The sequence below is a fragment of the Epinephelus fuscoguttatus genome, linkage group LG7 (genome assembly GCF_011397635.1).
Source record: "Epinephelus fuscoguttatus linkage group LG7, E.fuscoguttatus.final_Chr_v1".
In the NCBI taxonomy this organism is placed as follows: Eukaryota; Metazoa; Chordata; class Actinopteri; order Perciformes; family Serranidae; genus Epinephelus; species Epinephelus fuscoguttatus.
In genome coordinates this window covers 18,176,926-18,202,831 of record NC_064758.1, presented here as the reverse complement: position 1 = coordinate 18,202,831, position 25,906 = coordinate 18,176,926, and the positions used below count along the sequence as shown (strand labels likewise).

At 42.1% G+C, this 25,906-nt stretch overlaps 2 protein-coding genes across 5 annotated transcripts; one reads left to right on the top strand and one right to left on the bottom strand.

The window, feature by feature from the left end:
- The first annotated feature begins 1,514 nt into the window (after window positions 1–1,514).
- Window positions 1,515–19,927, top strand: arhgef16 (Rho guanine nucleotide exchange factor (GEF) 16). Its single transcript, XM_049580235.1, has 15 exons — window positions 1,515–1,770; window positions 2,555–3,194; window positions 3,773–3,824; window positions 4,797–4,960; window positions 5,231–5,287; window positions 9,767–9,927; window positions 12,097–12,249; window positions 12,342–12,471; window positions 12,769–12,843; window positions 12,962–13,054; window positions 13,209–13,360; window positions 15,460–15,645; window positions 16,798–16,868; window positions 18,342–18,443; window positions 18,589–19,927. The coding sequence occupies exons 2-15, from the start codon at window positions 2,622–2,624 to the stop codon at window positions 18,726–18,728; spliced, it is 2,109 nt and encodes a 702-aa protein (XP_049436192.1). The 5' UTR covers window positions 1,515–1,770; window positions 2,555–2,621; the 3' UTR covers window positions 18,729–19,927.
- ybx1 (Y box binding protein 1) lies at window positions 19,755–24,778 on the bottom strand. 4 transcript variants are annotated; one of them, XM_049580236.1, is made up of 8 exons: window positions 24,506–24,778; window positions 22,577–22,640; window positions 22,269–22,302; window positions 22,092–22,181; window positions 21,628–21,969; window positions 21,192–21,289; window positions 20,545–20,830; window positions 19,755–20,096 (listed from the first exon to the last, which is right to left on the bottom strand). In XM_049580236.1, the coding sequence occupies exons 1-7, from the start codon at window positions 24,609–24,611 to the stop codon at window positions 20,590–20,592; spliced, it is 975 nt and encodes a 324-aa protein (XP_049436193.1). In that variant the 5' UTR covers window positions 24,612–24,778; the 3' UTR covers window positions 19,755–20,096; window positions 20,545–20,589. The 4 variants fall into 4 exon arrangements, with proteins under 4 accessions (XP_049436193.1, XP_049436195.1, XP_049436194.1 ...); XM_049580238.1 differs by having other exon boundaries at window positions 21,691–21,969; XM_049580237.1 differs by having other exon boundaries at window positions 21,204–21,289; window positions 24,506–24,777.
- Between the last annotated feature and the right edge of the window lie 1,128 nt (window positions 24,779–25,906).

The window sequence follows — 25,906 nt, the reverse complement described above, 5'->3', positions numbered from 1 at the left end:
TTAAATATGACCACAAGAAATACTCATTGTAATTTCACTGTAACTGTATTCTGGTCAGATAAAATCCTCTGAAGCAGCATTTTACATGAAGTAAGCTACTCTCTGTTTAACCTGCTCCTGAATCCTGACACCTCTTGGCCTTCGAAGGTGCATTAATATTAGGTGTGCATAGTCATCCAGTGGGCCAAGTAAAACCTTTGGCAGGCCTGTTTTGGTGCGCAGGCTGTATGTTTGACACCGCTGTGTGCAACAATGAAAATACACTGAATTAATGCTACCCGAAGCTTATAATCTCCAGTCATTGTTTTTGCTGTTATACTTGACTAAGTTATAGCTTTGAGAAAACTGACGTGTACAGGGTTTTAACTCATATAATATCATATAATATATAAAACAATGTACAATCACACATCACAGACTGAACAAAAGGAAAAAAAATAAATATCAAAATGAGATAAGTACAATAAAAAGAACCAAAATATCTCCAGTGACCAAATTATTATAATAAGGATTAAGTAGAAAATAATGGTAATATGTAATAAAATGTAACAAAACAAATAAACAAAAAAAGTGGTCAAGACTTTAATGTTACATTTAGGAGTAGCCTCCAGTTTCCATAAAAATTAGGTTTAGACACTTTGACATTTATTTATTGGTTACTACTTTCAAAGAATCCTTGTAATAAGAACACTCATTAAAAAAAAAATCTCTGGAATGTGGGGAAGATTTTTAATTGTTTGATTTTTGTATGTGGACTTTAAAACACCATGAACTGTTTTTGTCTTTTCTTTTTAATCAACTTTATTGGGAAAAACGCATGCATCAATTATAAATCAAGTATCATGTCAATGGCTGAGCTTTTTTTAAGAAGCAAAAAAGTCAGACAGACATCCTAGATTCCAGATATTGTCAAAAAGTGATAGACAAAGACAAATGACAGACTAAAATGAAACATTAAGGAAATAAAAATTTTAAAAAAAACCCAGCCTTTTTAAGTTATATATTAGACAGATCACTGAATAATTGATCATAGTGAAGTATGGGGAACTTTACTTATTTATATGTTCCACAGACTGTATTAGAATGAACAAAAAAATCTATTAAAAAAAACTTCTCAGCAGGGGGCTGATTGGGCAAATTTAGATTTGTGTATATGAAAATTACCTAGCAGTGTTCACTGTGTCTTCCACATGCAGTGTAGTGGCCCCTATTGGTCACCAGATGGTGCCAATAAGCTATTTGTTCTCAATTAAGGAGACAGGATGTCAACAAACATCAGAAAAATAGAAAGAGTAGGAATTCGATGGGAGATCGGACAATGAGAATTATATGGTTATGGCTGTATGGACAGGTCCAAGACAAAGTCCTTCTTGACGGTTCGGATGCATTTGATTGGAAACTAATTTTATGTATAAAGTAGTCCAGTGTCACAGAAACAGCAGCTTAATCTAAATATTAAAGCCGTTTTTCTGTTTAAAGTTACTTCCATAGCTGTGAGCCTTTACCTGCTTTCATCTAAGGTGGCAGTTTTCAATGATTGATTGACACTCACCTGTGGTGACGTCATCAGCGGGACTTAATGGGCGCCTGCAAACAGAGGAGGAAGTGAGTGAGTAAGAAGAAATATGTGACAGAGTGGAGCGGAGGACTACATCTGCTGCCTAAGCTGCACTTCTCCACGCACCCGACAGCAGCTCTCTGAGGACCGCAGGACTCACTTGTGATACAGTTTAATAAGAAGGCTGGTGTTTGTAAGGTCACCTCTCACAGGTAAGGCAGCTGCTCACAGTCTCAGTGTTTGCTGAACTGCGTTTCACCTCGCTGTTATGAACCATGGGAATGTGAGGCAGACATTTTTGCTCCCACCCTAATCCGTCTTTTCAGGCAGCGCAAAGTTACTGGAAATTCAGACTGCGACTGAACTGGGAACATAAGCACATAATGTATTCAGCTGTAGGTGTTATAACTTATGTACATTTTAAAACTGCAGTTAACGCTGTTTACTGTTTGTTACAATGTCATTTTAACACTGTCGCTGCAATGACATGTTTGTAAGAGTCAGGCCTGCTTAATAACGCGCCTGTGTGTCTGCACTTGATGGTATACTCTTTGCACAGGGCAGGTTAGGAGCATTTGTCAGAGGAAAAGTGTGAACTTGTTTTCTTGTAGTTTCTGTGGCGCACAGATTTGCTGGAGCAGGTCTGTGTGTGCTTCTGTGTGGGCAAGTGCAGTGTAGGAGTGAGCGGTGAGTCATGGGTTGAGTCCCTTGATATGAGTTTGAGGACTGACACAACTGGCTGCTCCGTCCGACTGACTGTGTGTGAGTGAGATGGGAATTGGATCACGGGTTAGGCTCCCGTCTTTGATGGGAAGAGATGTGGAGCCCCACTGTAGGTCACTGGTGGTATTTCAGGGTCATCTAGACATCAGACACTCATATTACTCCGGCTGTTATCCCATGTCTCCATTTAAGGTGCTATACATGTTCCCTGTCTGCAGTTTGGACATGTCCTGGTTATGCACGTAAAGTCTGTAATTTTTCCCTCCTCCTCAGACTCGTTCAATGTTGTAGGAGCTGAAGAGCTCAGCAGACCCGGCCGAGGTGACGGTGGGAGGACACCATGTCCCAAAGCCAGTCAGACAACTGCACAGGGGACCAGGCCCCTCTTATTCTGGAGAGCCACTTCACCACTGAACTCCATATATCTGAGCCTGGAGATGAATGCTGCCAGCCGCAAAGCTCCCCCACACCCCAATCTGAAACACCCACATCTGAGGAGGATGAAGTCGACAGGAAGGTTGTGCCTCAGAAGGTGGTTTTGAGCACCCAGAGTCCTGCAGCGCTGAAGGTTGGCACCCACCAGCTCATCCCCAAGAATTTGGCTGCGTCCAGCCGGCCTAAGAACCGCCACCACACCACCGTGGTGACATTCCCAGTGGGACTGGAGCACTCCAGCAGTGGGTCCCGGAGCCGTCACTCAGCCCAGGGACCAGATGTGTCCTGGGAGGATTATGACAGTGATGGAGATGGCTTTGCTTTGAGGAGGAACCGCAGGAACAAGTCATACAGAGCTGCTGTGACCAGCCTGGACATTGAAGCCATGGCGGCGGGACGATCGGGTGCAGCCACGCTGAAACCTGTCAGAGAGGACAGAGCACCCAGTCCTGGTCCAGCTCGCAGCCCTGGACGCAAGGTACATATACCAAGGGGTTTCGGGTCAATGGGCAGTATTGTATCATATCCATATTGTTAAGTCATTGTTGATCATACTGATTTTTTTAGTCGCAGTTGGCTCATAAAAAAACTGTAAAAAGAATATTTTATCTCCTGATCTGTTGGATACTGTGAGTGTTGTGTAATTGAGGACTATCAGAAGCAACTGGCCAAATCAAAGTGTCAGTTTTGATGCCAGTCATGCTCCTCAGAGCCCAGCTGATACAGTTTTGTTCTTCCAATTTCCTCATCGGTCACAGCCAGCACAGCCAGTAGCGTTGGCGGTGTCCTCTGTCAAATTCTCCTTTAGTCACAGTGATGATGCTGTGTTTCCACAACTGTTTCCTATCTTCCAAACCAGTGCCAGTGTTCAGGAAGTCCCCACAGGGTTTTAACCAGAGTATACCAAAAATGCTACATTAAAGACTGTAAGAATTAGTGAGAAAGAGAGACAGAATGAGATGTTAGGAGAAAAAATATGTAATAGAAACTGAGTATTATGGAGGCACATGTATTCCACAGTGTTAAACTCAGGCTGCGCTGCTGTCTCCCCTCTAGCGAACCCTGGGGAGAAAGAGGAACCAGAACCAACGTGGATCCTTTAAAGATGGTATGTTCACCAATGTGTCACTCTGTCCACTTCTCTAAATTTGGCTACAGGACTACAAATAGTTGGGAAATAACAATGAAATGGGTCTTTTTTTATTACAAGGATTGCAAAGCAATTATGTGATGAAGAATTTCTTGATACGTGGATGCAAAGAAATATGTGTCATGGCTCAGAAAAGGTCCCTTGAGGCAACAGTAACAGTAGAGGACAGAGCAGGAAATCATTCACTGTGAATGTTCCCAGCATGCTAAATGTCAGATTGTTGAGACATGAATTTTAAAAATGTGATGTCCTGCACTGTCGCTGCCACTTCTCCAGTTTGTAATTTACAGTAATGTGGATTTGAGAAGGTTTAATTGAAGAATTGTTCGTCCACTTGTAGAGCTGGTATCTCACTGTCGGCTGCTCAAAATTTCAAGATGCAGTAGCAGACATCTTAACATTTAAATTCTTTCTCAGTATCATAATCAGCTTTCACCTGCACATTTAACCCTGCAGGAATCAAACCTGTGTCCTTTCATTAACTTAGTGGTCTCTGTATTATTCTCATAACGACACAGTGCAGGCAGAAACCTGCGTTTAAATCAAACTCACTAACAGCTTTTTTTTCCCAAACAGATGCGTTCTCACCTCCCACGCTTTCATTCTCAGAGTGGCTCGTGTTATTGTGTTGACAGATTCCAGCTCTGCTTTCGCCTTTCAATTTTCACACTTAACAAATTACCTACAATTAACTTCTTTCAATGCATGTGACAGATTCTTGGGTAAATAACATCAGAATTCCTCATGCATAAGCTCATTGTGACAGAAATATTTCAGTTTAGAAACCAATTTTTGCCCTCTGAACTTCTGTAGTCATAAAAAAATGTTCCCTATGAGACATAAAAAGTCACGTGAAGCCAAATTCTAAAACTGCTGCACACTGAGACTCTGAATTGAATCTTAAGTGTTGTTAATCGATGCCATCCTCAGCGACGCCACGCCTCTACCAGGAGATCCGTGAGCGAGGGTTGCACTCCACCAACCAGGATGAGCTGCTGGACGACTTTGTGGTGGTGGAACCTCCAGTGGAGGATCAGGGCATCGTGGTAAAGAGCTACAGGCCGGCACAGCTCACCTGGAGCCAGCTGCCGCAGGTAAACCTGTAGCTGAACTGACATCCAACTAAAATCTTCTTTTTTTTTAAATGCTTACAGTCTTACATGCTGCTGCGTTAACTCCCACACTTTATGAGCCTGTGTAGAGAGAACAGCTAAGTTTGCTATGGAAGTCAGAATATCCACCGAGCCTGTCTGACAGGCTGGGGTCATTAACATTTAATTTTTACCGGTTTCAAAACAACCTCTGTCTCAAATATACAGCAGAATGGGGAGCTTAACAATAGTTTCTCTCTATCTCTTTCAAAGGTGAAGAACACAGGTATCCTGACACTGATCTCACCTCAGGAGAGAAAGAGACAAGAGGTAGGAATGTGTGTGTGTGTGTGTGTGTGTGTGTGTGTGTGTGTGTGTGTGTGTGTGTGTGCAGATAGGCATCACATGCATATCAACTATGCGTACAGATATGTCTTAGAGTGGATTTAAGGTGCTACAGGAAGCAGCTCTGATGCAACTCAATGACTGAACATCTTTCAGTTATAAAAAAAAATCCCAATTTAAACACAGTCTTCTTTCTAAATTGTATTTTTCATTAACATCCAGCAGTCACACAGGGAGAATAACTATAATGTAATAACTTTTTCATATACACTAGAATGCAATGCAGCCCTAAGATGTGTTGCATTTAAGGTTTGGGGTGAAAATGACATCATGACATTTCAGCAACAAAAGTTCAGGTAAAGAGACTAGAGTCAAAAAATCTCCTTTCCTAACCACTGTTGTCTGACCTTGATGAAAATCATCATGAGGTCAAGGACATTTTATAAGGACTTAAGAAAAGACAGCAATGGTGCTAATAGAGTCCGAGTGCACTTACACTAGGCTCCCTAATTATGCAACGTCAGATGTTATCGATGTGGGTCTGCTGTGATGAAACTAAAATGTACCAAAGATGGACTACTCAAAGCGCATCATCATTGCAGTGGTTAGGCCCACTACTTTACATATCATCATTCTTAAGTTTCAAACATGTTGAATTTAAAAGCATCCCTTTTTCTCAAAAGACAGACGTCTTTGTTATGGTTGATATCCTGATTATGATCTTGGTGAGATGTTTATTGTCGCTCCAGTTATACAAGTACAATCATGTTAAACATTTTCTCTGAAAGGCTCCATTGAAGAAAATGGTAGATTGGAAATATAAGTACATGTGAAATATAATGAAAGAATAAGCATATAAGAAGCAATATGTTTTTGAAAAAAAGTTTTTCCCAAAAGAACAGCTGACCAGTGCGTTGCTTTAGATGTTGCTGCTGTAGGAATTGTGGGAAGGGTGGTCTAGTGTGTCCTATGCTAAAGGAGACAATAAAGGAAGCATTGAAGCACCTTTCCTAGCTTTAAGAGAATTCAAACAGCTCCTGTCATGACTGACACTTGGATACTTCCAGGTCATTTCACTCAATTAGGAACCTTCCCAAGTAAAAATGCCTTTGACTGCAGGTGTGGTTTGGTTGAATCAACACAGGATCCTACATTTCCCACAATGCAGTTCCAAAGCATCTGTTAAAAGTTTAAGACTCAGACCCAAGCCAAGATTGCTCAGATGACATCATAAGGGTCATGAAGTGTGTCTTAACATAGAAATAAATAATCTACAGTCATATTGATTTCCATCCCATACTTGCCAACATTGTCTGGCAACAAGTTCAAACTCATTCTCAGCTTTTGTGTCAGAAGGCTTTCTAGGAAATGAAGGAAGTCACTGAGCAGCAGCAGATGTAGATAAAACAGGCAGGGGTAATTTAGATATAAAAAACAAAGCCAGTTACATTTCAATACAAAAACAAAAAGTCCTAGAAAGCAACTGAACACCACAGAGCAGTACCATCTTACAGTGTAACTCTGTCTGAGGGTGGATTTCCCCTTTTGTAATGAGTCTGCAGCAGCAGTATGACAACAGATGTTGTGTCAATACCAAAGGTCCACCCTGTGTGCACTCTAGTCCCTGAATAAAGCCACACCCTGTCAATGTGATCACACTCAGCCCGTATGCTGAGCAGGTGCTCGTCTTGCTCTTTTGTACCATAAGTCACCTCATGAGTTTAGTTGTTGTGACCGAGCAGTGTGCTCTGTAACTCAAACAAAGCAGGGCTTTACCAGACAGATCATTATTTACTGTTCAATAGTGATATTTTGAGCTTTTATTCCAAAACATGAAAGCTGGTTTGAGATTGTCAGGAAGTATAGTTCTTGATTGAGCTCAGTCAGTGCACTTTGGTCCTGTCTGAGCCACTTCACCTTCACAGGAAGTGAAGGGGTGTGGAAGATGTGTCAGCACCACCTGATGGCTCACCTCCTGACCACAAACAGCAGAGGTTAACTAAGCCCTCCATTTCAAAATACTCATACTGTCATACAGTAAACAATACTTTGAACACTGCTACAAATTGACCACTGCTTATATGTTTTGTTGTCTGCTGCTATTTGCCTCTGATTCCTGAAGATAACTGGTAAACTATTATATTACAGTGTGTAGAGAATAGTCTAAGTTTCAGTGGAGTCTAAAACAATACCAGTAAACGTCAGATTGTAGTGTCAATACAAATCAGAACTTAGATTCACCACTGTGCTCCAATATTTAAGATGTAGGGAGAAGTCAGTCATAGAGGAGAGCAGAAATGTGTATTTCCCAACCAACAGCAGCCTCACAGGACCAGAATGCATTGCAGCCACAGCATATGTTACATGTCAATGATTTTGAAAAACCTATTTGATGCTTTGCTCTGTTCATCTATGAGTAAAACCCACATTTGAATACAGAAAGTAAAGGCCATTTCTCTGGATGTTATTAACCCCTAGAGACTCAACATAGACCCATTTTTGTCTTTTTTTGGGAGGGACAGGGGAGACAGCAGGTCAACAGTAAATGCCACAAAGAAGCAGTAAACATCACCTGAAAACAGGAAACCTGACGATTAATTTGAAATGCAGCACAGCACGTTGTGTCAAGTTTTTCTGGTCATGAAGTTTAATAAACACTATGTTTTGGTTAAAGGTAGGATCTGGAGGATTTTCAAACAAAACAAAATATAGACATATACAAATGAAATCCTGCTTAATCATCACCTATGGGCTTTTACTCATGTGTGGTGGTGACTGTGTTTGCAGAGCTCCTGCCCTTTAACTGTATTTTGATGTTTTTGTGAGCTCGGACCGCTTCTGGGCGGAGATTTCCCCAGCCAATGAGAGAGCGCAGGTACCGTGCCCGAGCGTGTCCGAGCGTGCACCAGCGCGAGCCTTGCCTGAACCTCTTCTGTGAAGCCTTCTTCCATACCTCTGGGCTCTGTACACCCAGGAGAGTTGAGCCTGATAGGAGGGGCCGAATTTGAATGTGTGTTTACAAACAGCAACTGGAAAATCCTCCAGACCCTACCTTTAAACACCTATTCGAAGTTTAAGGTTTAGAGAGTATTAGAGCTTAGAACATTATGTTGGAAGTATATGATGGCCATTCTCATGCTCAATTAAGTTTAATAAGTTGTGGCAGACATTTTTGGGTTGATACCATTTGTTTCACAGATTTTTTTGCATTAAAGTTTATTTTACCACTCGAAAATTGACGAAAATGGTCAAAATTCCCTCCAAAATACCTCATTAAAACACCAAGAATTTGAGGAACACTAAAGAAAAATCCATGTTGTGATTTGATATCAAAACATTTGGCATTTGGAGATTTCTGTAAGCAATGCATTTTTCAGCAATTTGATGGCGAGCACTTCTGTTGTGGAACTGTTCAGAAACCCCCGTAGACACCTTAAGCCGTAGCTGTAAAGTTTCATGAGGCTGTGATTATCCTAGAGGTCACAAAAGGTTTTTTTATACAGTGATCTCACTTTCCAAAAATGTATTCACTACAATGACATGGCTACTGTGGGAATTAATATCAACACACATTAACAAAATTTAGCCCATTGAATCCACAGGAGTCTCAGCTCTCCAGTCATACCCAAATTATGCAATTGCAAGACTGTTTAGGGTCCCCAGTATGCAGAAATATTCAAATACAATACACAATATAATACTTTTACAATTCAATCAAAAACTGCCTGGTTTTAACCCAAAAATCATCTTATATGATGAAAAGGATGTTTTGTGTCTCTGTTAATAACCACTTCTCTTCATGTTTATCTCGTAAGTATGGTGTGCCGCAGGGGTCAGATCTGGGGACCAATTTTATTCTCCTTGTACATGCTTCCTCTTGGGCACATTATTCTGAGACATGGTGTCTCTTCATTTTTATGCTGATGATACACAGATGTACCTGCCCGTTGGACCCACAGACCCTGGAGTGATGTGTTCACTCAGTTTTAGCCTCTTTACACTGGCTCCCAGTATGTTTTAGAATAGATTTTAGGATTTTACTGATTACTTTTAAGGCTCTTCATGGTCTTTCTCCCTGCTATATCTAAGACCTCTTGGTGCCGTACATGCCAGGACATACTTTGAGGTCCTCAGGCAGAGGTCTTTTGTCTGTTCCAGAGGCCTGGCTGAAAACTAAAGGGGACAGAGTGTTTGCTATCAGGGCCCAGAGGCTCTGGAACAGGCTGCCTGAGGAAATTGGGTCGGCCAAGTCAGTGATCTCTTTCAAGTCTTTTTGAATTAAAAAAGAAGTAAATCAAAAACCTTCATCAAAAATGTACAGACCATCAGAGATCTAACAGTAGCAGCATCACAGGGTGGGTTTTTATTTTTTAAAGTTTGATGCTTGAAAAGAAAGTACATGCTGCAACAGGGTGTTGTTCCTTCACATGCACTCTTATTTTGGTTTATGTGGTCATTTAACAGGCCATTTTTGAGATCATCACATCGGAGCATTCGTACCTGCACAGTCTGGGCATCCTGGTGCGTCACTTTAAGAGTAGTGAAGCTCTGAGGAAAACAATGACGGCCACAGAGCACCATCACCTCTTCTCCAACATCTCTGTCATCCACCAAGTCAGCAAACGGTGGGCACAACTCTCTGATAGTCTTACATGTGTGTGTTTGTGTGTGTGATGGAAAACAAGTGCTGGGGGAGGTTCACCACCTTGTAAAAGAAGGATCTGATGATGTTATCAGTGTGTGAAGCAAGGTAATGGTCTGATTATCCACATACAGTGTGTACAGATTTTAAATGGGGCTGCACATTGAGTCATTTTGTGTGTGTGTGTGTGTGTGTGTCATATAGTTAATGATGTATACCCAGTTACCCACATAGATGTTTTCAAGCAGTAGGTGTGTTGATTTAAAGTTTCAGGTAGAGTATTTGCCCTGAGCATGTGTTTAGTATCCTGTAGGCTCCATCAACATGTTAAAACACGCTAACCAAACTGGTTCTGCTGCCTAGCTGCCCTGAGTGGTATTCCCAGGCTTTAGGATGATAATGTGCTTGAGAGCAGCCTGCGTTGCTCTGTACATTGCTGGCTGTGCTATTTTAAATGAAAATAGATCCACTTGACGCAGCAAGAGAAGAAGTGTCACCCTATCTTTCATCCTGTTGTTCTCTGTTTCCAAGTAAAACAGGATTGTGAAACTAGAAGGCCTCAGTAGCAGCAGTATGATGTGACTGACAGTGGCTGTGTGTGATTGTGTGTCCTGGAGATGCTTCCTGGGTTGGGCTGTTTTCCAGGTGTCATTTTACTTCTTTTTGTTAAAAAGGCACTCAGCGAGGGCAGGGCTGAAAGTCATTTATCCAGTTGTGATAGTAATGCAAAGCCTTTACAGTGCTTTGGCAGAAGCAACCACCTGGATCTTACAGGAAATATTTAAACTGTACATAGGTTTAGTATTTTAGTATATTAAAGAAATACTTCACCCACAAAGTGACCACTTGTATATCAATTAGTCATGTTGTGTTACCTTAAGGAAAACTTTGTTTTTCTTGCATGCCTTCACGGAAAATGGCATGCCTCCACGGACATACATATTGATATATTGATTGATTGGGGACCATGTTTAACACAACAGACTATATCAAACATCCATTAACAAACTCTCACACAACTCATCTAGTATAATCAAAGTCTTGTTTATCCAGTCTTTAGTATCGGAGTCTGGCTTTGAAGAGAGCAAGATAAGTTTTACTTTCAGTTCAGTTTTAAATAGTAAGGTTTTAGTGAAAATGAATGTGTTTGGGAAGTACTGAGCCTACGAATGGATAAATGAGACTTGGGTTATACAGCACGAGTTACATGAGAGTTTGTAAATAGATGTTTTGATACACAGAGGGACGCTCTGATAGTGATGATGCATGTGTGTGTCAAATCAATGGCTATAAGCAATCTAGAATTGACTATACAAGGTAGCCTGAGAACACTAGGTAACGCTGCTGCATCTCACTGGCTCGAGGAGACTGTTTTTCATTGAGAGAAAGTGTGTTTCCTTCCAGGTACAGTATCATGGGCGTCAAGAAAAATCTGCCAGACTTCCAGAGACAGACAACCATTCACACTCACCTACGGCCAATTTAGAGTCACCAATTAACCTGCATGTCTTTGGACTGTGGGAGGAAGCTGGAGCATTTGGAGAAAACCCACACTGATACATGGAGAACATGCAAACTCACACAAAAGGGGTTCCCCCACCCTGGGTTAGAACCAGGGCTGACTGATCACTGTAATCGTGATCACTATAAGTGGGTTCCACTGTAGTTGCTGTTTTTTCACATGGTCCCCAATCAATCCATATATCAATATGCTCAGTGTTCTCAAAGGAGACATGCAAAAAAAAAAGTTTCTTTATGAATTCAATGGAACATGACATGGCTAATTGATATACAAATGATTATTTAGTGGGTGAAGTATTCCATCAACATGTCTTCTCAATGTCGCCCAACATCGTATTAAATCTCATTGTGTAAATATTTTGTGAAAGCACCAATAGTCAACCCAAAAATATCGTCGCAGTATCGATACTGAGGTATTTGGTCAAATATATCGTAATATTTGATTTTCCCCATATCGCCCAGCCCTACTACTCACCTGACACTTAAAACCTATAAGTCACCACACTCAGTTCAGCCTCAACATGCTGTGCGCTCACACAGCTGTGTGTCCTGCTCAGATAATCACTCTGTGGGAGGGAAACACAGTCCTCTCACTTCTTTACTAAACCTCCCCCTCTCTCTCCATTTCCAGGTTTTTTGAGGACCTTGAGCGGCGTCACTATGACAACCCAGTGATCCGGGACATTAGTGATATTGTTCAGAACCACGCTGCCCACCACTTTGAGCCCTACATTGTCTACTGCTCCAACGAGACCTTCCAACAGAGGACGCTGCAGAAGCTGATGTGAGTAGCACAACAAAAACCCGTAACAAGCTGAGTTTCTGCAGTAATGCGGCAGGATGAGCTCAACTTTTCTCTTTCTTTGCATCTATTAGAACCAGTAACACTGCATTTAAAGAGACCCTGAAGCAGATTGAAGGGAGCAATGAATGTGGAGGCCTGCCCATGATCTCTTTCCTCATCCTTCCCATGCAGAGGGTCACCAGACTGCCGCTGCTGCTGGATGTCAGTTTAACCTTTACTTGACTAGATGAACAACATCTTAAAAGATACATAGCAGCTAGAAAAGGAGCCTTGGAGAGAAATTAGAAAATTAGAAAAAAAGTGAACGCATGAATAAAAATCATTTATATATCTGCACTATACTATAACTTTGCAAATACAGTATGCACATGTACACGAAAGTTAATAAGTTACTGATGATTTAGGAACTCCAGATACAGCTTCATGACATGTTCAGTGGTGCAGAAGGTTGTTTTGCTGACAGAATTTTATAACTGGTTCTTTGTTCCCTCCTCACAGACAATCTGTCAGAAAACTCCAGACAAGACAGCGGAGTACTTTGCTGCTGTTTGGGCGCTGAACGCCATCAGCAAGGTAGAGATGTTTGAGAAAGCACTCTTTAGCCCCGACCTCTCATTTGCTATGATGATGATGATGATGATGATGATGTGTTTTTAAGGTCATGATTATGATGTGATTATTATTTCAACAGTTGGTCACCAGCTGCAATGATGGAGCTCAGCGGATGGAGAGGACGGAGCAGATGTACACCATCCAGAAACAGATGGATTTTGGTAAAATCAAGGTAAGCTGTGTTTGTTATTGTTGGCTATTGGTGAAAAAACAAAAAGCAAGGAAAATAATTGAACTTGGATGAGGCTTTGGGTGGATTCCCCTCATTTAGTACTGATGCAGATCCACTCTGCTGACTTGGATTAATAACTCTCGTGTCCTCACAGCCGTTTCCTTTGGTGTCGTCATCGCGGTGGCTGAAGAAGCGTGGTGAGCTGGCCTTTTACACTGAAGAGCTCAGCATCTGGAGGGCTTTCAGCAGCAGGACCTACTACCTGTTTCTCTTCAATGACGTACTGATCGTCACCAAGAAGAAGAGGTCAGTCGGACTAAAATACAGAGTTCCTTTTGAATTTTATTCACTGGTAGGAGGCCCTGGTGCAGAACACGCTGGAGGAATTACATATCTCGTCTGGCCTGGGAACGCCTTGGGGTCCCCCAGGAGGAGCTGGAAAGCATTGCTGGGGAGAGGGATGTCTGGGGTGGATGGATGGATGGATGGATGGATGGATGAAGGTTCAGCTTGTATGATTTAGGGGCATCTATTGGCAGAAATGGTATATAATATTAATAACGATGGTATGTTTACATTAGTTTATAATCACCTGAAAATAAGAATTGTTGTGTTTTCATTACCTTGAAATGAGCTGTTCATATCCATATACATGTACAGACAAATACTGCCTCTAGATAGGGCCATTTATGTTTTCGCTTTTTGTGTCGGCCACCATAGTTCTCCTGTGCACTTGGCACACAGGAGAAGTTTTAGTTCTGCAACTTCACTGCCGAATGCCACTAAATCCTACACTCTAAACCTGTAAAGTCAAATGTAATATTTTGTGGAAAAAGGTTTTTACAAAACAACGTAAACACAATAATTCAGATGCTTTCAGCCTCCTGTAGTATCCTGTTGAAAAGTAGTCTGGCATTAGAAAAAAGAAGCCAGAGCAGGAAGCTAATTTTGGTGACCTCTGGTATATGTTGATTTCAAAACTTAAAGAAATACGTCACCCACAAAATGATCATTTATGTATCAATTAGTCATGCAGCTTTACCTTGAAATCGTGAAGAAAATGTTTTTCTCACATGCCTCCACGGAAAATGATGAAAATATTGATTTATTGATTCATGGGGGACCACGTTTAACAACAGCACAACTAGAGGTAGAGTGAGTTGTCCACTAATCGGAATATCAGTGGTTAGATCCCCAGCTCCTCCAGTCTGCATCTTGAAGTATCCTTGAGCAAGATACTGAACCCCAAATTGCCCCAGATGCCTGTTCCATCAGGGTGTGAGCGTGTTAAAATCTGAATAGCAGGTGGCACCTTGTAGGGTAGCCTCTGCCTCCTCTCACTACCTCTGGTACTGTGGGAATGGGTGAATGTGACTCCTAGTGTAAAAAGTGCTTTGAGTGGTCAGATGACTAGAAAGGTGCTATACAAGTGCAGGTCCATTTACCGTTAGTATAGTCTTATTTGTCCAGTCATTTGCTCAGTACTTCCCAAACTCATGCTATTTTCTAAAACCTAACTATTTAAAACTGACCTAAAAGTGAAACTTATCTTTGCTCTCTTCAAAGCCAGACTTGATTGACTTTCAGCCCTGCCCTTGATTCAGTTTTGCTGTTGTTTAATGTGTTTCTCAATCAGTCAGTAGATCAATATGTTCGCCGTTTTCCGTGGGAGCATGCAAGAAAAAAAGGTGACACAGCATGACTAACTGATTTACAAATAGTTTTGTGGGTGAAGTACTCCTTGTAGGCTTCTTACAGATCAAATCACTCTCACTTTCATTAATAAAATAACCTAGTTGTGTCATTTGCTAAAATGGAGACTGCTGGAGAGGGACAAACTTCAGATCCACGACCAGATTTTGCAGCATTTCATGGGCTTTGTGGTCTTTTCCGGGTGACTCCCGTGGACACTGAGTAGATCCAGCTGCTGCTGGCGGACAGGAGACGTGAGAAACAGAGTGAAATGAGGAGAGGACAGGGACGGAGAAAGGAGAGCATGGATGTGGTGCATGCATACTTGAGATTCTTCAATCTTGCATTCAGCATGTCAGCTCGACAGACTACGGCTCTCTGTTTTGAGTTAGGGAGAAAGCAAACAATGTCAGCACAGAGGAAGGAGCTGCCCACAACACTGGAGTCACTTTCAGGGTTGTTAAGTCGAGACTGTGACCCAGTTGTCAGGTGATAATATCTACGAAATGCTATTAGCAGATAGTCAAGGAATGTGGTCTGAATGTGTTAATAGTACACACACATACACAGTAAAACAGCTGCTGGGTTACGCTACACTATAATGCACAAAATGATCATTTAAAATCATATTATTCCTCTGAATGTTCCTGCACAAGTTGATTAAAAATGGTTCTGTAAATGAACATATGAATAAAAACTATTTGTTTGTCCAGTGATGAGAGCTTTGTGGTGATGGACTACGCCACCCTTGAGAATGTGGAGGTGGAGATCGAAGGGGATACAGAGGGCCGGGCGACTTCGCCGAGGAATGGCTCCAGCTACGATCTTTCCTTCAGGCTGCTGATGAGCAGGAACAGCGAGGGCAGAGCAGTGCAGATCATCCTGCAGGCTGAGTCCAGGTACGGCCACTCTCACCTCCCATCAGCCATGAGCGGCACATAATAAGTGCAGTTATTATCCCTTAAGTGGGGGATGTATGTTTGAAACACAAGATTCAAATATTATAAGGCGACATTAGGTATGATTTCATCTAGAGGGAGGGAGGAGGATACATAAATGCAAATAGCCTTCCTTTTACCTCATATTGATGGTCATGTTTAAATGGTAACTCAGGTATTTTTCAAGCTGTGCCCTTTATCTCTGTGTTTTTGTGTCAAGTATTGTGCAAGAGCTCTGCAGCTGGCAGCCACAAAACAGGCTGCAGTGTAAACACTCATGGCATTTGTGCATTTTCCATCCAATAAAAGTGCTTGTTTTTGCCACTAACACGCTCAGATTATTATAAGTGTTTGACAAAATTATGGAAAGGACCCCGACAAAGATAGACCTTTTGGTAAAGAGTAAGATCCTTTTTCTGAAAACCAGAAACAGTCTCAAAATCGCTAAAGCCAAACCCTCCAGACTCCATTTAAATAAACAGTAATTTTATTATTGTTAAACACACTCCGTTACAAATCAACAGACACAAAATAAAACTCACAAAAGCCATCTTGGTTCGTCTTTTTACTCCTAACTATCACCAACTCTGGTTTGGTTGAAACAAACCCTTAACACCAGGTTAGATGTGAGAATAGGCTGTATCTATGCATGCTAAAATCACTGTTTATTTAAATGGAGTCTGGTGCGTTTGGCAGTGGTGATTCCGCGGCTGTTTCTGGTTAAACAGAAGTCTCCTAAATACTGGACCAATTTCAAAAATTGCCGTTCCCATTTGTCGCTTCAGCACAGAAATGTGGGAAAATAGGGTCCAGGTTGAAAAATACAGAAAATTACCCTTTAAGGTTGAGGGGAGGATATCATCAGGGGTTGGCTGTGGTCCTGCACTGCAGCTGGGGGCAGCTATCCCCTGCTGTGAGGCTGTAGTGGAACCTCATGTCCTCCTGCTGCAACCCAAATCAATTGTTTTGTGTCTGGCTCCCTCTACTGGCAGAACTGTTAATGGCAACCTAAAATGTCCCTGTGCATTTAGTCCACTGGTATCACATGTACAATACACAACACTGGCTTTGGAGTCATATTTGACAGTACTTCTTTTGGTCTCTGTTACTCAGGGTGGACCGGGCACGTTGGATAGTCGCACTTACAGAACACAAGCAGGCAGGAGTCTTCATCTGTAAAGATGGTAAGTCAGCATGCTGTATTTACCAAGGGTGTCATTCTTTAAAATACACTCCGAGTTAACTCTGAGCTCGACCTGTCTTCAGTGTGTACATGTCAGTCTTTGAAAGCAGCAGCTAATGATGAATCTGGTCCTTTACCTTTCATGTGTAAATTATTAACTTGTGTGCTGCACAGAAAGCAGATGGTTCACATTCACTTTCCATTTCAAATTAGTCTGCAGCTGTTTCAAATGCAATTTTATTCATATACATATCACAGCTGCACAGGTTCTCCCCTCTTTTTCAGACTAATAAACTATTTACCAGTATTTTCTTGATCTATGTGAATCCTGACTTTGGGTTTACAATGTTTTAGAAACACTTAAAAACAAGATTTTAATCTGTACGTACTTGCATTTGACTCCAAATGCAGCACATGAAAACAGCATTCTAGTACAGCACCTTTAACCTTACTGCTTGTACACTGTATGTGAAACAGATGTAAGTCTATACGATCCCACAGTGTGTGCCAAACGTGCCTTGGACATGCACAGAACTGTTTCAAAACCAAGACAGACTTGGAGCGATCATTTAGTTTTATGTGTACCGGACCATAGTGTCCTATAGATCTGTAGTCCACATAACATGAACAGTATTTTGGATATTAAATGAGATCTTGTTTGAATTAAAGCCATGATCTCGTTCATACAAATACATTATTAAAAACAGAACCATCACACGAGTAGCAAACACAGGCTGTTTGTGAAATGGCAGTTGTTCTAAGAGCAGATTTATCTGTTTGATATCTTTATCAAAGGGTGTGCCCTCTCAGGGAGAATGTCACAATCCAGGAAGTGATGTAATGTGTGGTAGATATTCAGCAGTGTGGCCCAGGTAGTGTTTTTACAGTACAGGGTTGCAAACGCTCCACCAGTAAGATGAACAACGTACAAAGTGCTAAAGAACGGAAACTTGAAACAAAGGTAAATTTATGCTGCATTCCATTTACTTCGGAAGCTGGGGGTTAGAGCTGGGAATGACGTCACGCACAAGTTGACCGCATTCCAGTACAGCAAGCGGGAAAACCAAGATGTAGTTAATAATACCAGTTGATAAGAATGTACTACACTGTAATTTCCACACATAAGAGTTGGACAGTACTGTGTACTTGGCTGATTTAATGAGACATACATGAGACAGAAGTATATTACTGACTACTAACACACACTGTACTAACCCAGTATGTAGTATATGACTTCAGAGTTAACTATTGTTAATGGGCCGAACAGCCATATTGGATTATGAGGTTGGTGGTTGGTGAGGTTCCTCAGACTTTCCTGCTCTGAAATATGACTTAAGGGGGCGTTCCAGTTAAAATTTCCAACTGGGAACTCATAAATTCTGACTTCCTGTTGCAATGGAACGCACCGATACTTCACCCAATGTAAAAGTTGTTGGTTTTATGAATCACATTGCATTATGGGAATGTGTTTTAGGTCTGCCGCAGTATGAGGCCACCAAAGCCTACATGCCAAAGGAGCCAGATGAGTTGGGGCTCAAACAAGCTGAGCTCGTCATCGTGATGCAGAAAGAGGAAGGTGAGGCCCTGTGTGTGTGTGTGTGTGTGTGTGTGTGTGCGCATGAGCACTTAGCTCCATCACCACTAATACAACATCATATAAATTCATATAAAAGCATACAAGAATTCTTAGAGAGGCATCTTAAACTGTGTGCTCTTCCCAGCCTGGTGCTATGGGGAGAGGATGCGAGATGGAGTGAGAGGCTGGTTTCCTTCGACCTGTGCCACCGAGATCACCAATCCCACCGCCATGGAGAACAATGTGCAGCGTATGAAGCGTCTGCGCAAAGAGACCAACGTTTGAGTGACTCCCAGGATGCACAGGGAGTGGACAAAATATCAGAAACACCTTCCAGTAGATTGGTGATGCTCATAAGGTTCGGTTTTTGTTGAGACTCAACACAGTGGTCCAGAAGTCCATCAACATCACACTGGAAGACATTTACCAGGATATGAAAAGCCTCAAAAATGGCCACTTGTGCTGTCCTGGTACCCCAGTGGTCTATGATGAACACCATGTGACCATGAGGTTTCTGGGCCGGCCATGTTTCATGTTAATCTCCGCTGTCAAGACTGTTCAAACCAGTTGTTTTAAAACTTGACCATCAGGTTGAAGTGACAGTTAAATCTCAGCCAATAGCGATTTGTTGAAGAGCTACTGTGTATAAGGGTGTTTTTCTCCACCTTTAAGTGCAGCCAATAGAGAAAGGACATTTTCAATAGTAGGACTTAGTGGCCGTCAGTGGACATACTTACTTGTACAGTACAACCCTGTGATTTCCTTGGTGTGAATGTAAATTTAAACTCAATAGCTGTAGTTAACAATGAGCCTCAAAATCAGCCTAGGATTTAATGTGGAATCTAGGAGCTACAAACTTTATTTTATTGTCTACATACAGAGTTGTATGAGGAGTTGCATGCAGAACAATTTAAGTGTATTACCTACACTTTGGTTTCTTGAGTCTTGCCACCTGACCTCAAGATGAGGAACTTGATATAGTGCTAAAAGTTGGTTGCATTTCTTATTGTATTGCATTGTGATGTCATTTAAAGATGCTGTGCAGGGTTTATTTGTTATCTTGGTGTAAAAGAAAATGTGACAGAATTATCAAAGTAAAACATTTACCATTATAAATGCCATTGTTAAATTTAGTTGATTGAAAAAAACTCAACTACATGGCTTTATTTGTCTGAATGTATTCATATTTGGGATGAAAAACACCCCAACTTAACAGTATACTATGTAACTGAAAGAAATAATATGGTTTGTGTCATTGTTTAGAGCCCATATACTTGAAATATAAAAATAAAGCCAACACACAGACAACGCTCCTGGTTTCTGGACTTTTATTTGAGCTTGCATTTTGTTAAAATGTTTGAATACATAAAAAGTTATTTAAAAATGTCAAACTGACCAGATATCAAATTCCATTTTTTCTTTAAAAACCATTTGGTGTAAAAACTTAGGACAGATTTAGAAAAACATTTGCTGTTTCCCCAAAACGTTTTGTAGCTGTCACATAAAAATAATGGAAAAAAAACAAGTCTGCATAGATTCTGCAGGCAATCGGTGGTAATCTGGTCAAATGCATGGTGCAAGCTTGTGACGATCGTCAAGTCAAATCTTTATTGCTCAGATCTTGTTTGATGTTTCATCTTGTTGACAAAAAAACTGTAAAAGAAGAAAATTGGAAAATTAGTGAATTGTTCAACTGTTTGATACATTTTCAGCCATTTGAGTTTAGTCATGTAGCATGCTGCAGCATGGATTGCCTACAAATGTGCATCATCACCAGATAGAAAAACAATCCAAAGCCTAAAGCTGCTGCTCTTACGGAGAAGAGACAATAGTGAGAGGGCTCTATGCTGCCAGACAGTTTGCTTTATCAAATCCACTGCATTACCTCATGCTCTGGATCATCCACTACAGAGCCTAAAAAGTGCAAATGACAGCCTTATTTAGCTAGCTTAGCTATTACATTTAAATACAAGAGCTAAGCTTATTTAATGTCATTATCCTTTACTGTCGGCTCTGTCTGAATACAGATTTGTGCGAGGTTTAAGTTAATGGAAATAATCAAGTCTGACTCAGGTCAGTCATCATGAGGCTACAGACTCACCCGGACGATGGTAAAAGATGGTAGGTGCCGGTGGGCAGGTTGTTCCTACTCAGCCCCACCCTGCTGGGCCTCGGGAGCGGACGTTTTCTCTGCAGATGGGTCACCTCCTGTCTTGGCCTCCTTGGTTTCCTGGCCGGGTTTGCCACCAGTCTGTGGGCGTCTGCGGCGGTAGTTGAAGTTACGACGATAGCGCCGCTGGCGGGGCTGCTGGTTCTGACCACCTTCGCCGCCCTGATTCTCCTTGTCCTCCTCGCCGTCCCGCACCGGTCTGGGACGTGGTGGACCCCTGGAGTGAACAAGCAAAAAGCAAAGGGGGGATAAGCAATTGTGATTTATACAGCAACCAAGAAGTGGTGATATCATGCAAAAAATATATCATCCAGTGAGATGAGATGCAGTTTTAAAGTCGCAGGCAATTGTGAATATAAAAAAAATGTACACGATCAAAATTTGAATGCACAGCTGCAATTTGAGGTTAGGCTGCAATAAAAGGAGAGCGTCAGTGGCCAAAACAGGTGGCATTTGCTTTATCATGTTCATTTGAAGAGGTGTATTTAAGTTAGTGCACTCTGGGCTAGGATTCAAACAGCCCAGTGTTTTACGCTCCCTTTGTTGCAGCCCTGCTTCAATGAAGCCAACATGCAAACCTTGGTCTGAACCTTGGTCGGAAGCCTCTGTAGTAGCTCTGCCTCGCTGGTTTGTTGCCCTGGTCAGGACCTCCCTGGCTCTCGTCACCCTCACCTCCCTGAAAGCAAATAGATCAGACAACTGACATGCAGCTTTTTACAAAGCCAACACGTAAGCAAACAACATTTTATAACAGTAGTTATGCAATGTACAGTCCTTGTAATGTTGAGGCTGAGCAAAGAGCGACTTCAGGTGGCTCCAACATTGCTGAGATTAGGGTCTCATTGGAGTCATTTTGGAAGATACTGGCCAGACCCCCGATACACCAAGATTTTTTTGTTCACAACCACGTGAGTGTTAAAAGGAGAGGGTGTTGTGTATGACATCAACATATCAAGGGTCCCGACTGGGACGGCTGGGTGCCTGCTTCAGGATAGTAGCCCTGTGATGGCGTACCTCAGTCATCTCTCCGCGTGGTGCGTTGGTGTACGGGGGCCGGCGGCCGTAGCGTCTACGTACAAAGTATGGCGGGTAGTGCCGTCTGCCAGGGTATGCGGGTCTGCGCTGCTGTGGCTGCGAGTCTCCTTCAGGGGCGCTCTCTCCCCCCTCTCGGCTGCCTTTGTCTCGACCTCCACTGCTTGGCTCACCCTCTCCGTCACTCTGGTAGTTCTCATAGTCTCCACCACGAGGAGGGCCCCTTCTTCTGGGATAGCGCCTATAGCGGTTCCTGTCAGCGGCGTACTTGCTTCCCTGGACTGGGGTGCCTCCTGGGCCGGTGACATTTGCCGCCTCTGCTCCCTTTTTTTGATAAATAACATTACAAATTAATGATCAGAGGAACAAACAATTGCTCCAAACTAAATCCCAAAACTTTGGACCTAGTCACATAACAGACTGAGTTACATATTAAAGCAGTTTACCTTCTCTCCCTCAACTACATCAAACTCCACAGTCTCTCCATCTCCAACACTGCGAAGGTATTTCCTCGGGTTGTTCTTTTTGATGGCTGTCTAAAAACAGGAATAGTTCAGATGAGATTTTATATTCATGAATATTTAGAGAAACGACAAAGGAAAATAACACTAACTACAACTTACCTGGTGTACAAAAACGTCCTCTTTTGTATCATTCCTGGAGAGAAAAAAGGAAAATACTGTCAGTTACTTCTAGTAAGCAGTACTATGATGAGCCGCAGAATGCATCAGTGTATCTGTAGACAGATTGCAACTTAACTAGAGTGTAAGGATAAGTACTGTGTGTAACAACAGCAGAGAGACCAGCAGACAAATCGTCTACTCAGCTTTGTAAGCAAATCAAAGCCATAATAGGATTGGGAATGTTCCTTCACACACAAAGATGATATCAGGGTACTTAAGAAGTGGGGATGGGGGTGGGGTCCACTTACCTATTGATGAAACCATATCCATTCCTGACGTTGAACCATTTGACTGTACCCAGGACTTTTGTTGCTGCAATAACATACAATAAAATAAAACTGTTAACTAAGATATTAAGTTTCAGTCATTTCAATCTTATACTGCTGAGATGTAGGATAAATGAAAAGCCCCTAACCAGCTGCCCCATGTTTCACTAGACCTCTACTGATGAGAAACAGTAAAGGAATCAAATAACGACAGATGATGACAAACTAACCAAGCCCAGATAACGTGGAAGTTATATTTAACTTCCAACTGTCACCCGTTTATAGATCCTGATGCTTAGGGGGTACCCTATGCCAGCTGCACTTGATATGAACCAATAGCTTCATGACCCAGTAATGACTGCGCTATTTCTCGTGCGGAACTCAAGACATCTCATCATGTAAATTATCAGTGCCTCTGTCACATGGAGCCGCCGTAGTACGGTATATCAAGGGTGGATGCGGTAATAGATACTACGTTGAGGTCGCTGGCATTTCAATGTTCAACTACGACAGACCTACTGCCCCATTTTAAGCCGCACTGCTCAGGACTTGAGCGTTCACACGTGGTAGAGTCGCGCCCGGATACGTTAGCAAGCCGTACGCTCAGCTGGCTTGTTAGCATGGTAGCTAGCAGGGTCTCAACCATGTGGTTGGATTAAAGCCAGCAAGCGAAAACTATCGTAGTACATCAGAGAGTATCTATTGAGGCCAAACCTTAAGCAAGACTGAATAGAAATATGACGGTGTTACAATTGTTTTCATCGAACAAACAACTAAATGGCGAAAGATATCCATGGAATCACAGGGCGGACATTTTGGGTTGCCCCTTCAGCCATGTAAATAGCTAACGTAGCTTCGTTAGCTAACGAGCTACCAGCGCTGATAAGTAGCTAGGCCCAGAAATTTGAAGAAAATCCAACAACCGTTGACAGTTAGATTTATAAACCAGAATCGCGATGATTTTTCAGACGACTAATTAAGGGACACGTTTGCGGACGTGTTTCGATTATTTTTGGAGAAAATACTGCTAATGCGGAACCAGCCGCTTTGCTGTGAACAAAGAGACGGCCAGCAGCTAACGTTAGCTTGCCTTTGACTACAGTAGTCGTAGCCGGCTAGTGAGCAGTGTGAAATAACTTCGTGTTCCACCATGATGTATGATAAACTGTTGTGCAAATTACAGTAAACGATAACGTTACAACCTCTCGACGTCAAGTCGTATTGTATGACTACTTTTATTGGACAGTGGCACCGACGTTAGCGTAGGGACAAGCGTCCTGAAACAACCTCAACGATAGCGCGTGTGACGGCCGATCGGCAACATGGCATACTGTGGCTGGACGATAGAAGGCCGGTGAACGGAGAGATTAACCGGTTGAAATAGAAGGATTACTTGTGCCAACCATATATTCTGATCTGAAATAAATGTCACTTGGAGACACAGTTCATAATTTACAACTAGTATTTAACTATTTGCACAACAGTAGATATGTAAAGCTATAACTGATAACGACCCATATTCCAACTGACATTTTTAAATTTGAGTGTTGCTAACGTTAGCTAACGTCAGGACCAACCGTTTTGCTTATTGACAGCAAAAGGAAATGTAATGCTATTTTACCTCACTTGTGATAAAACTTCTCAATGTCAATATCCAATTTAATGAAAATATTACCTTAACAGGCAGAAATTTAAGAGGCGCTTTAACAAAAAAAAGCGTATACTGTTATGTCAATTTCAAATATTCTACGCGAATTGATGGCTTTATTAGACTGTTAGTGTACGTTAGTTATCAAACGGTTAAATGAGCCGGTGATCTGCTAGTTCACGTTTGCGACCGCCGCTTTTGCGCATCGCCTCCACGGTGTCCCAAACCACGTTAGCTAACTAGCTCATTTCCAGTAGTCTTACCGATGACCTTCTTATCCCCCGCGGAAGCTGCGGCTGCCGGGCTGGATGGGCTCTCCGCATCGGCAGCAGGCTGCGGCGGTTGTTGCGTCTCGGCCTCGCTGCTCATGGTTACTACTGGTTGGTAATGGCTTCTGCCGGCGGCGGCTCTCTGCTATGTTTCCCGGTGCTAGATGGTAACCTGGGCCGGCGGTGGTGGGGGCTACTGCCTTCGGGCTCTCTGCGTTCCTCTCTCCGCTCCCGTTGCCGATCGAACTGGGCAGAATGAGATACTGTGCCGGGGAATGTTCCTGCTCGGGGGTCCGCCCAGCTACTCTTCGGATTGGTTGGAATCTGTAACGAACAACAAAACGCGCTCCCATTGGCTGAGACAACTGCCAATTTCGATCGAGAGAACAGTTTGCAAAAGGTGATTGGCTGAGGGAGAATGTACCTGTCTATTGTCACCGCCCCATAGTGATGTCAAAGCCAGACAAGTCAGACAGATAACCGTGGATTTTTTGGAACAGAGCGTCTGCCTGGTTGTGTGTCAGTCTTTTGACGGATTTCAACAAAATGTACAAACGCTGCAAAATATGATCGCTAGAATTATTATTACCATGTCGTACTTAAATAAAATGGCGTCATAAAAAAGACACAACACAGCTTTGAGATTATTTTCATTTCATGTTTAAATCTTTGGGCAAAACAGACATTCAGTTGAGTTGTCTCTTGACTTTGACTGTGAACCAGATGTCATTTACGTCTCTTAAGCCTTGGGATATAAACGTTATTTTGAAAAGTGGGTGTTTGCTTGAGGTGGAATGAAAACGTTGTGTGGCTGCCATCACTACTGACAATATCTAAAATTCCTATAGACATTGCACACTGTGTGCAGCCCCATGTGCACTGAGTGCAGCCCTGTGGAAATGCATTGAGGGATCACTGACCTAATTTAAGTAAAGGATTAAGAATGCCTCAATATTTCATGTACAGAACATTGTGTAAATGTTATATTAATCGTTTTCACTGCATTGTCACAGTTGCTGCGGTCGAGCCTCTCATACATACACTGATACACAGATTTAGGGACAGAGCTCACTTTGGTGTGCTGTAAAGAACATCAAGTTCCCAGCAGCATTTACACAACCTGTCAGTGTTGAAAGCTGTATCCTGTAACAACTAAACATCAAACAACTGAATGCACTATTCAATAACAGCAAATTACTGTAAATAACCTTATTATTACAGTTGAAATGTGATATTTTTTGTAAGAGGTTAGCCCAAAACCATTACATGACTGTTTTGAATAAAGGTCATCTCAGGACAAGACAGCCACAACCAACAATGGCCATAATGTTTCTTCATAATTCAAAGACCAAGCAAATTTCATGTCCTGAAATGATTCAGTATTCAGAGAGAGCA

Bases quoted from the DNA above. Each gene is read 5' to 3' on its own strand.
- arhgef16 (XM_049580235.1), top strand. From the start codon at position 2,622: ATGTCCCAAAGCCAGTCAGACAACTGCACAGGGGACCAGGCCCCTCTT. The intron at 9,928-12,096 runs GTGGGCACAACT...CTCCATTTCCAG, and splicing joins ATCCACCAAGTCAGCAAACG to GTTTTTTGAGGACCTTGAGC. The intron at 18,444-18,588 runs GTGAGGCCCTGT...TGCTCTTCCCAG, and splicing joins CGTGATGCAGAAAGAGGAAG to CCTGGTGCTATGGGGAGAGG.
- ybx1 (XM_049580236.1), bottom strand. From the start codon at position 24,611: ATGAGCAGCGAGGCCGAGACGCAACAACCGCCGCAGCCTGCTGCCGAT. The intron at 22,182-22,268 runs GTAAGTTGTAGT...TCCTGTTTTTAG, and splicing joins AGGACGTTTTTGTACACCAG to ACAGCCATCAAAAAGAACAA. The intron at 21,290-21,627 runs GTACGCCATCAC...ATTTGCTTTCAG, and splicing joins CACGCGGAGAGATGACTGAG to GGAGGTGAGGGTGACGAGAG.